Consider the following 12,310-nt stretch of genomic DNA (forward strand, 5'->3'; position numbering starts at 1 on the left):
TGGTAAGTGGTATGGACATGAACCAGAAGCTGTGTCAAAGAATGACAATTACTCAGTCATATTATTCAGCTCTAAAGCTGTTGAAATGTAATTGCGTCTCTTCATTTCCTTCGTCTGAAATTTGTTGTCCTGTTTCATAATTTACTCCATGTGCTGCAGCTGGGTTTCTGTCTTCCATACTGATCTTGATGACATTTACTTACTTCAGGATAGAACACTAGTGTTGTTTTATGAATCGCGGGGTTATGAACACTTGTATATCGTCCGGTGTTATTTTAGACATTTTGTGACAATATCCTCAAGATATTGACGCTGAATACCTGCCAATATTTTACCGTATAAAGACTGACTAATACATTTGACGGCAATCTCTTTGAACCAAATATTCTGGAACTACCTTTAAAGCAGGAAACTGTCAGAGTTAATTCAATTATCTGTTTTCAAGGTAACATATATTATGTCATACGAGCTCCCTCTCCGAGCGTAACATTCCGTATTTGCAGGAGCTGAACAAAATTTTTCTTTGAGTTGAACAAATAAGCCTTATAACTTTGACAAAGTGCCTTCCAGAATGTTTAGTTTTGGTTCATGTTTGAAATAATATCCAAATAGAAAATGAATTTCTTCAGTTGAAGCTGGAACACTAACAATTCGCCGAGGAAGTTTTTAAATATATCAGGGTGTCAATAGCAAACAACAAAAACAACAGCGGCGGCAACAACAACAACAACAACAACAACAACAACAACAGCAGCAGCAGCAGCAGCAGCAACAACAACAACAACAACAACAACAACAACAACAGCAACAACAACAACAGCAACAACAGTAATAACAACTTTTATTTACCACAAGGTTCAATAAAATACAGAAAGCGTGTTACAAAAGAGTTACAAATTGGGAATCTGTGCGTATACATATATCATACCTTTTGTATGTGTTCGAGATTTTATACACACGCATATATATATATATATATATATATATATATATATATATATATATATATATATATATATATATATATATATATATATATATATATATATATATATATATATATATATATATATGTATATATATATATATATATATGTATATATATATATATATATATATATATATATATATATATATATATATATATATATATATATATATATATATATATATATATATATATATATATATATATATATATATATATATATCATGAATTCTGCGTTGTGATAACGTTGTATATTAACAGAAGTCAAAACTTTGTTGCTGGAAATAAATACAACCAGAGATCACCTACTCACAGAGAGGTGAGAGGCTTCCTTTTTATTATCTTAACGCAATATAATCCGATCTTCAGACACTCCAACTTTTCCCTCCTTTTTGTTTCATCTTGTTTAGTCTTTTTATAAATATTAGATACTAGTTCAGACTGCCGTGAGGCCCAGGTTTCCAGAGCATGGCCATCTCTTCAAGAGGGTTTTGAAACCTCATGCATTTATTTTCTCAGGTCTCATACTTTTTCGCCTCATTATTCTGAATGCTGTCGACTACTTCTCTCCAGCCTCCCCCAGCCTCATCTTTTCCTGATTGTCATAATACCATATGTCGGCTCCACTGTATGTAGCATTTCAGAGTTTCTATGCTTCGGGTGTCCGAAGGATGATCCTAGATTTCTTGTCCATTCCAAACATCTGGTGCTCGTTTCGCAGACAATGTAATGATTTTTTTGTTTCAACTTCGGTTATCATCGATAATAGCCAATAATTCATAATACTTTACCTTTCAATTACACTTCAGTGATAGACAAATGAATGAACAAAGCAGAAAGATTGATATTTATCCGTGGAGCTAGGAGTAAAGATTGAAATATTTACATTAATTCCGCTCTGTTCACCTTTAACAATAATACATTCTTGGAAGAAGGATCAGGAATTCTGTACATTTCATTGTCACTTTACGTTTATTATTTTGCGAATCTCATATAACAGGTTTTATATATGAAACAACAATAATAATTATGGAATGTTAAATATATTTACGTTTCACATAAACAAGATTCAAAACAAAGAATGATTTCAGCAAATAAGTCTCATTAAGACTACAATGTCGCCATCAGCTGACTCTTTGAAGAATGTATAATGGTCTTAATATGAACGACTTTATCAACAATACTTTGTTTTGGAATAAAGCAAATTAACTAATTTGATGAGTGTCATTCTCATCTTCGTTCCCATACTTGGTTTATAAATACATCATTGGATTTTCTGGAGATTATATTATATTTATAAAAGTTAGAAATGAGTGCTTTTCGGCTGGTAAACATCAGACGGCCTACAGTTGATATTTTTTTCTGTTTCTTCATTCTCTGATGAGTTATCCGTGATTTGGGAGACATCAACGGAAGGAACCTGACACAGTCTTCCTTCAACAGACAGAAAATTCCGTTCAGTGTTAGATGATGCTGTATTGGGGGACAATTTCGGTTCTGTTTCCGAATGATGAGATTCTTTGGTATCCCAAGTTTTGCCACTTTTTTCTTCAAAGAACGCGACTATTAAAGCAACAACTAATATAATTCCACAAAGCACACGCACCGATAAAAGAGTGCCGTGAATCTTTAATCTCATATCTTCAATATCATACAACTGACATTCACTTCTAACGCCGCATGTCTCGGCCCAGTGTGTGCAGGCCAAATCCAACAGCAAACCGAAAGCTATGGGTCCAGACATCCAACCTGACAAATAGAAGTTAAGAAACGTTAATGTTATCATCTGGGAAGAATTCACACCATCTCAACAGTTTATTTTTTACTTATAATAATAATAATAATAATAATAATAATAATAATAATAATAATAATAATAATAATAATTATTATTATTATTATTATTATTATTATTATTATTATTATTCTGTTTGACTTTTGCTTTACATTTGTACAAGTTGACTCCAAGTCTCACCCAGAGACCTCAAGAGACAACAAGTTGGAAGTTCATGTTGGTGTTATGCCTAGGGTGCCATATATTTGGTTTTGTACATAGTGTTGTACTAGTGAATGTCTAAAAAACCATACGAAAATTATGTTTGTTTTAAAACTTGAGATTACATAGAATGTATTTCTATGTAATAATAAGAATACTTTCTATGTAATCTTATTATTATTATTATTATTATTATTATTATTATTATTATTATTATTATTATTATAATTATTATTATTATTATTATTATCTTCTTTCAGTTCTGTTTCCATTTCTTGCTGTGTATCTTCCGGATACTTAGGACAGAAAATCTCACTGTATAGATTGGGAGGCCATTAAAACAAAAACACCAGATTCTTCATTTGCAAAGTGATGTGATAGAGAAAAGGGGGAAGAAAGACAGAGAAAACGCAAAAAGAAAAAAAAATGAAAAGGGTAAGCAAAAAATAAAGGGGAAAATGGAAAGAAAATTCACAACGACAATGCTCTTCTCAGTATGTGTGACGTACCAGTTGAGACATCTGTTTACACTTCCTGCATGGATCATAAACCAAGGATCATTCTCAAATAATTTCCAGTTCCCTTTTTCCTCATTCCAAGTGCTCCTACAATCATTGGTATTCTAACCGTCTTGAGATGCCACAGTTTTCAATTTTGATTAGCAAAAAGTGCCCTTACAGCCTCAGGATGGTGCTTGCACCATCTATCAGCAGTTTCGATTTTATAATGCCGTCACATCATCCAATATAGCACTTTGTGTCTACTCCATTTTTCATCACATTGGCTTAATAGTTCTGGATCAATAAGCTTTGATCTTGAGCAACCAAGATAAAGCCTTCGAGCTATGCCTTTAGCTCTGATATCTATAGCCACTGATCAACGTGCTTCTGATCTACATCAGCTTGTTTGCTGAATGAAGCTTCTTTCGTCTGTCGTGGCTTTCAATGAAGACACTTTGCTCGTCCACTTGTGGAAGTTTTGTAAGAGATTTCAAATTAGATCAAACTCCGACCTCCTTGATCTCTGGGAAGGTTAAGATATTTTGCGTCTGCCTTTGAGTGGTGCATCTTATTGCCAGTTAGCTGCTCACAGAGTTTCCTATCAGTATCCCTTATTTCGCTCGTATTCCAGTTCAACACATTGAAACTGTATATAACAACCGAAACTGCTAAGGAATTTATAGTTAACGCCTTTGTTACATGCATTTAACCTGAATTTTAAGACTCCACGAATTCTCCTGTAACATTCCTTCCTGATTTCTCTTTCATGCTTGCATGCTGAATGCCAGAGCCCTAATTTATTCCGAGATATTTATAAGTTTGTTCCTGTTCAAGTTCTTTTGTAACTGTGTCAACATCTAATACTACTGAATATGAGGTCTTCAACTTCCCTTTATTGAAAGCGGCTTTGGCACATTTATCAAGATCAAATTCCATCCCAATGTCTTCACTGAATGCTTTCACAGTACGTAGTAGTCCTTGAAGCTCATTATCATGTTTGCCATAGAGTTTTATGTTATCCATATAAAATAGATGACTGATTTTCTTGTCGCCAATTTTATACCCATACTCTATTCTTCTGAGTTCACTTGTAAGGGGTATTAGGGCCATGCAAAAATTGAAAAGTGAAAGTGAGTCAATTTGGAAAACGCTGCAGCTGGTATTGATATATTTTGTGGTCAGTACTCTATTAGAGTTGTATAATTGGAGATTCGTATTTCAGGCTGACATGTTGTGCTTCAGGAAGTTTGAAAACACAGGAGAAATTTTGAAGATAACCAGCGATTTAAGATCCATAAGTGCGGTATGCTGTCGAAGGCCTTTTTATAATCAATCCATGTAGAACTAAGATTTCTGCGTTTGTTATGACAGTTCTCAAGAATCATGCGATTGATTAAGAGTTGGTCTTTGCATCCATAAGAGCCTTGTCGGCACCCCTTTCTCTTCAGTGGCGAAAATATCGTTCTGTTCCATAAATATGTATGTTTTCTCTATGAGGATGGATGTGAAAAATTTATACGTGAAAGAGATGTTATGGGCCGATAGTCTTGGAGATATTTAGTTTCATTATTCTTCGGGAGTGGGTAATACCTCTTGCTAAACACTCAGGTTTTTTCGTAGGATCTTACATAATTTCAATGAATAACCGAACTAATTTCTTTATATTGTATGTTATGAGTTTCATATACTCTAAATATTTGCATCAATACTTCTGGGCTAAATGTCTGAGTCCAGGGAATGGAATTGATTTTATTGTTATCAGCTTCCTCATAAAGACATTGACATATAAGTCATCAACATTGAGGAGCTGCTTTAGAATTTTACTACGACACATATACTCATTGGATGTTCCTTGCATAATGTAATGCCAACAGATTGATATTTGGAAGTGTAAAGTGTCCTGCTGAGGGATTCCGCATTTAATTCTCTGAGGAGGAGGGTTCTGGTTTTAAGAATTTTCCGTTTGTATTATACATATTATGGTTGCTTTCCTATTTGGCATAACATCGTGTTTATTATAATGTGTTAGTATTGAAGATTTTGTAGAGGACAGACAAAGGGATGAAGTCGATTACATAGACTCCAGTGCGTAACTGGTACTTATTTAATCGTCTCCGAAAGGATGAAAGGCAAAGTCGACCTCAGCGGAATTTGAACTCAGAAATTAACGGCAGACGAAATACTAGTAAGCATTTCGCCCGGCGTGCTAACGTTTCTGCCAGCTCGTCGCCCTCAGACTCTTCGATATTAAATGGGAAATGTTGCAGATATTTGGGAAGTGACAAAAATATTTCTTCTGATGGAATATTTATCAAGGAACGTGTGAGCAGGGAATATAACACTAGCTTTAAATTTCATAGCCTTCAAAATTTTGGGGATGCAATATAAGGATAACCCACAATGAGTTTGCTGTACCAATGCCGATACCAACGTTCGGGATATTCCGTTGGACACAAGATGAGATCGGTATATTGAAGTTAAAACTCAAAAATGTCTGCATCAACTAGCGGTAATGTAGACAAGCTTTGAGAAGAAAACAATGCGGTGGAGGCTTAAGAACAGCCTTTTTGAGAAACATGTATTCACAACCAAATATTCAGCCACGAAAAGTGAAGCACGTTCCATTATAACAGCGAATATGTCACCCATATCCGAAGTAGCTGTCTGAAAAATATAATCACGATACTGTCTATGGGACACGATGTTTGATTAGAACATTGTACAACAGGAGTGCAGGAGTGGCTGTGTGGTAAGTAGCTTCCTTACCAACCACATGGTTCCGGGTTCAGTCCCACTGCGTGGCACCTTGGGCAAGTGTCTTCTTACTATAGCCTCGGGCCGACCAAAGCCTTGTTACTGGATTTGGTAGACGGAAACTGAAAGAAGCCGGTCGTATATATATATATATATATATATATATATATATATATATATATATATATATATATATATATATATATATGAGCGTATGTGTTTGTGTGTCTGTGTTTGTCTCCCTAGCATTGCTTGACAACCGATGCTGGTGTGTGTATGTCCCCGTCACTTAGCGGTTCGGCAAAAGAGACCGATAGAATAAGTACTGGGCTTACAAAGAATAAGTCGCGGGGTCGAGTTGCTCGATTAAAGGTGGTGCTCTAGCATGGCCACAGTCAAATGACTGAAACAAGTAAAAGAGTAAAAGAGTAACAAAATTCCTAAAAGTATTAATCCTGCGGATACTAACTTAAGAAGCTATGATAATGCAGATACTGTAAACCATCATATGAAAGAATAGTGGTGGAAGAATCCTGTCCAAGGGGACCAATAATATAACAGACCAAACATAGGGATTTGGGGTATGGAAAACATTACCCTCAGCAGCTGACCCAGCAGTTGTTAGCATAATACTTTTGCGTATTTCTGTCAGTGGCCAATCTAGAGCAAAGCCTTGAAGGGATTTGGCCGGCCAGTTCGACGTCAACCCTTATCTTTTAATTTTTCCTAATTATTCTATCGGTTCAGGTTTATACCTGTAATTATAGGGGCCCTGGGATATGTAACACGCTGCCTAAATACCAATCTTGAGAAATTAGGCTTCTCAAAACCAGAAAGGAGAAAGCTAATTCGAAGACTATGGATCCAATCCATCACTGTAAAAGTCTATAGAACTTTCCATAAGTTTATCATTTAAGTATATATGAGCATGTCTTGATATGCAACTATATGTATGAGAGGACATGCATAAAGCAAAACAAACAAATCTGCACATATACATACATACATACATACATACATACATACATACATACATACATACATACATACATACATAATACATGCATGCATACATACATACATACATACATACATATATACATACATATAAACAAAAATACCCTGTTGTTGATGTTGAAATTCCAATGAAGGAGCCTTGATCTAAGATAGAAGCCGGCTGTTTCTCTACTGGCAAGAAATCTTGAAATAAAACTGGGAAAAATATACATGCATGCATACATACATACATACATACATACATACACACGTAGCCAAACCAAGCATACTGTTCATACACTACCACCACTGTAACATATAATGTTGTACTGTCTAACGAGTAACACAGTGTTGCAAGAAAATCTTACAGTGCTTAACACATGTTTAATGTATAGAGAATTACAGTAAGACAGCTGAGACTGTTCGAAATGATATTTCTATAGATTGTTCAAATGATGTCAGACTAGGAAACGAGTCAAAATGACTACTCACCTATAAATGATGTTGCAAAGGACATCAGTCCTATAGCTATAGCTTTATCTTCTTCTAACACAGATCTGCAGAGAAAGAAACAAAAGTTATTGTGTATAGATAACTATTTCGAAATCAACACGAAATAGCAATAACTCCTGAAATATGCATATACAGCCATTTCCTAAAATTTCTACCTTGGATTCCATTGTTTATGTAGGCGTATTTGTATACGAAACGTCGTCACTTTTAATACCCTAAAGTCTACCAAATAAAATCTATAGTCTACTTGCACTATGACTCAGCGTTGCCGGGTCTAGTGCTAGTCAATGATATTTCGTCTTTGATGAAAATCCCGCTCTCTTGTCATTCACTTGGTCTAACTCGTTAATTATTCTCTGCGTTTCTCAAATCAAAAGAGCGTGCACGTTTGAACGCCAAAACACATGATAACGCGTGTTCGCAAAACACAAAAATGCGCTGAGTCATACAGACTCTCTGCAAATGCGCACGCACAGTCAACTGTTGAGCATAAGGGGTCGGTTTATCGATTTTTTTTAATGGTTTTCTGTGGTGACTGGGGAAATGAAAAGATCTTCACGACCACCCTCAGGCAGTTTTGAAAGCCCATAGAAAATGCGAGCCTTTTACGTGAAAAACTGTGGATTTGTATAAAGGACACACAGACACAGAGATCACATAAAAATGCGAATATCGCACAGCTAACACAAGAAGTAAGACACATTATCAACCTGTAAACCTTTAATATACTTGGTAGTATATCATGGTGAGAAAGGATTTACTTTATCTTTGCTAGTAATTAATATACAAAGAATATATACCCAGTTAGTCGAACTAACTGTGATCTGGTCTTTGTTGTGCACTCCACGGTCGGCCTTCACAATAAACATTTCTAAAGACGTACTATTAGTTACGACGTCAATTATTTTTTTCTCGTAATAGTGCACCTAAGAGTATATGTGATGAAGAGTATGTTACTTGTGAGCTCATTTCTCTTTTTCATTGATTTACACTATCTATCTATCTATCTATCTATCTATCTATCTATCTATCTATCTATCTATCTATCTATCTATCTATCTATCTATCTATCTCTCTGTCTCCCTGTCTATCTATTTATCTATCTATCCACTTGCCTACCAACCTAAACACCAATTCATCTATCCAAGTCGATTCCTACGTCTTGCTCTCAAGGATATTGAGTTTTTAACACCGTACCTCTACAAAGGAATCTCTTCTGAAACGACTACTGTTGGAGATATACAGACATTATGTCACATAAAGATTTTAATGTTGAGCTGTTTACAGTGCGTAATTTTAAAACCAGCAAAGACATGGAACGAATAGTCTGTAAGAAAGTAATTGCGTTCCTTGAAGAGAATGACTCGCTGACACCCAGCAGGGATTTCGATCAAGTAGAAACAGCCTGACACAGCTCTTGCAGCACTACGACTGGGCGTTAAAGCAGCTTCTCAACAACTCAAATGTGTATGTGATATATCTCAGCTTTGCAAAAGTCTTTGATAAAGTCGACCATGGTATTAAACGTCAGAAACTGCGTCTTCTCAGCATAGTCGAAAAACCTTTTAAAAGATAGAAGTCAGGCAGTGGTTGCCAATGGAGCCAACTGAAAGGAAATACAAATGGTAAGTGGTGTTTCACAAGGCACTATCTTAGGGCTACTGCTATTTATAGTAGCTCTCTCAGACATGTCCTCTCAAACATGCCCTCTGCTCCTCAGATAGCCACACTTGCTAGCTATGCAGATGACACAAACATCTCTCAGAACCCCGGAAATATTGCGCATCTGCAACGGAAGTTGGGCCCCATATATAGGAAAGTTGAGGACAACAATATGCAGTTTGATGCTGGAAAAATCCAAGTTCCGCTCTACCAGTAAACAAAGCTGAACGACATGCAAGCAGGATACACTGGCCCAAGAAGAACTGCAATCCCTGAATCAAAATCAGCGCATGACCTAGGCATTGACTTTTGTAATGATGCATCATTCTCGGTTCATATAAATAAGTTTGGAAAAAAAAACTGCAACGACAGGCTTGATGGATCCTCCAGACTTTCAGAATGAGAGAACAAGAGACCAAATATATATAAAACAAGGATAAAATAAAATAAAAGATTATATCAGTGGCCTAGAGCATAACAGTGACCGTATTGGTAAAATTATTATTTTTTTGTTAAAAACATAATTCTAAAATATAATTATAAATAAGGGCTATTGGATATGACCAGCAGCCTACACTAGAAGTAGATGTCAAATACCTACAACCCACTTTAAGATATGTTCTCTATATTCAACCACAGGACGAACGCGAGGAAACGAGCGAGAAAATATACAAAAATGTTGGTGAAAAACTCTACTTCTATATCTCGAAATATAGAGTTATCCAAAATCAATTTCTAGCCCTTAATTATAATTGAATTTTATAATTATATATATATATATATATATATATATATATATATATATATATGACGGGCTTCTTACAGTTTCCATCAACCAAATCCACTCTCAAAGCTTTGGTCGGCCCGAACTACAGGTGAAGACTCTTGCCCAAGGTGCCGCCTCCTTCTAAGGCTGTTTAAGAAATCGTAAAACAAGAAGGGAGGTCAGATCTAATAAGTTTAGTTCACTGGAAATTTAGTATATAATAAATAATATAGGCTGTAGTGAGAGTGAAGGGAAATAAACAAATGAGTGAGAAGGTTATGGCAATTTTATAATATTGCTGGATAAGAAATGAGCTTTTCGAATTGTTAGTCATGCAGACAACATCATTCACTGATTATGAAGAAAATTTAGAAAAAAATGCGAGTTCGCTGACCTATTGATGGAAATTACAGAATTGTTTGGGTTTGTTATATTTATTAATTCAGACTAATTGGTCATATATTTATATTCAGACGTCAGTTTTGTTTCAAAGATATAGAATTCAGCGTTAAATATGCTGCGTCAGTTAATCAAAACTGTTTTGATTGCAGACAAGACAATATGGCAATGTTTTCGTGGCTTATTGACTTTTAAGAGGTTCCAGAATTAATTTAACAGCAATGTTACTTTGTATTAGGTTTACATTATAGCTGTTGTTATATATTTGAATTACAGACATACCGTAACTATATATCACGGCGTAATAATGTAATTCACGAACCCCCGGCTACATATTTGTATATAGAGGAATACACATCTCTCTCTCTCTCTCTCTCTTTCTCTCTCTCTCTCTATCTATCTATTTATCTCGCTCTCTCTTTCTTTCTCTCTCTCTCTATCGATCGATCTGTCTGTATGTATGTCTGTCTTTGTCTGTCTGTCTGTCTGTCTGTCTATCTACCTGTCTTTCTCTCTATCAAGAAAGTCACAACAAACATACATACAAACATACATCTATACATACATGCACATACACATACATACATATATATCTATATCTATATCTATATCTATATATATATATATATATATATATATATATATATATACATACATACATCCAAGAAGATAGTAACATTGACATGAAACGAAGCCTCTCTTGGATTCGTAACCGCTACACCACGTCACACTTCGAAAGCTGTCATCCTACCACCCTATGCGACATGACGTTGTCTCAAAAACAATATTCAATAGCATTCGGAAAGAAATCTGTACTAGAATAAATATAGGGAATCCCCCAGTTATTGAGTTCATACGCAAAGAATACTGGTGGAACATTCCCATCAAAACATCGGTCAAGTGTAAGCATAACATGCCGGATATTGTTGTTTGGGGCAGACAAGGAAAAGTATGAGCCGTCATTGAGGTCAGCTATCCTCCAGCTGATGTGAATATCTCATTGAAATTCCAAGAAAAAGTAGATAACTATGGACAACAGCTTCGAAACCTGCAGCTTCTATATCCGGATTTACTAGTTTACATTTATGCCAATAATAACTGGAGAACTTTGTTTGATAAGTAAATGCTTAACAGTCAGACTGGATAAGCTTTGATTTTCAGGAAAAAAAAAAAACAGCAACCATCTGATTCGCACTTTACAAATACAATCTGTAAGCGGAACAGTAAGATTCTGCAAGTCTTTTTTCCGGTTTAAAATGTGATGATGTTTTTGTTATCTACATTCCAAAGCTGGAGCTTTGTATCTTTGTTAGAAACCAGCTCCTTTTTCAGAAGAAAAATTTAAATGAATAAATACAGAAGAGACATACATAAATGTATGCATGTAAGCATGCATACATACATTTATTGTTAGTGAGAAAAAAAATCAGATAATCCATTTTTGTTTTTTCACCTTAGGCAGCACTCTCACAAGCCGTAGCTGTGTCAGAAATTGTAAAGGAGAGAATTTCTTCGTCGGAAGCATAAGTTACAAGCAAACAGAAAATTCGGAATATTTACTTCAGTCGCAGAGTATAAATTATCAGTGAAGAATGGAGTAACTAGTATTACATTCATTATTCCATGGTTTGCAATTGGTTCAATAAAATGTAGGTGACCAATGAATCACTATGTAGCAAATGCGGTACACTTCCACTTTTATTCACGTATTGTAACTGATAATGTTCTCGGAATTT

At 35.2% G+C, this 12,310-nt stretch overlaps 1 protein-coding gene across 2 annotated transcripts in view; it reads right to left on the reverse strand.

Annotated features, from left to right (window-relative positions):
• Positions 1 to 1,503: 1,503 nt before the first annotated feature.
• Positions 1,504 to 12,310, reverse strand: part of LOC115209454 (solute carrier organic anion transporter family member 2A1-like) — a 57,080-nt gene continuing 46,273 nt past the window's right edge. For both annotated transcript variants that reach the window (XM_029777880.2, XM_036500982.1), the window contains 2 exons: positions 7,727 to 7,791; positions 1,504 to 2,737 (listed from right to left, as the gene is read on the reverse strand). In XM_029777880.2, the coding sequence (XP_029633740.1) occupies positions 2,292 to 2,737; positions 7,727 to 7,791 (511 nt within the window). In that variant the 3' untranslated portion in view covers positions 1,504 to 2,291. The remainder of the gene's footprint in view (positions 2,738 to 7,726; positions 7,792 to 12,310) is intronic.

The sequence above is a fragment of the Octopus sinensis genome, linkage group LG3 (genome assembly GCF_006345805.1).
Source record: "Octopus sinensis linkage group LG3, ASM634580v1, whole genome shotgun sequence".
NCBI lineage: Eukaryota > Metazoa > Mollusca > Cephalopoda > Octopoda > Octopodidae > Octopus > Octopus sinensis.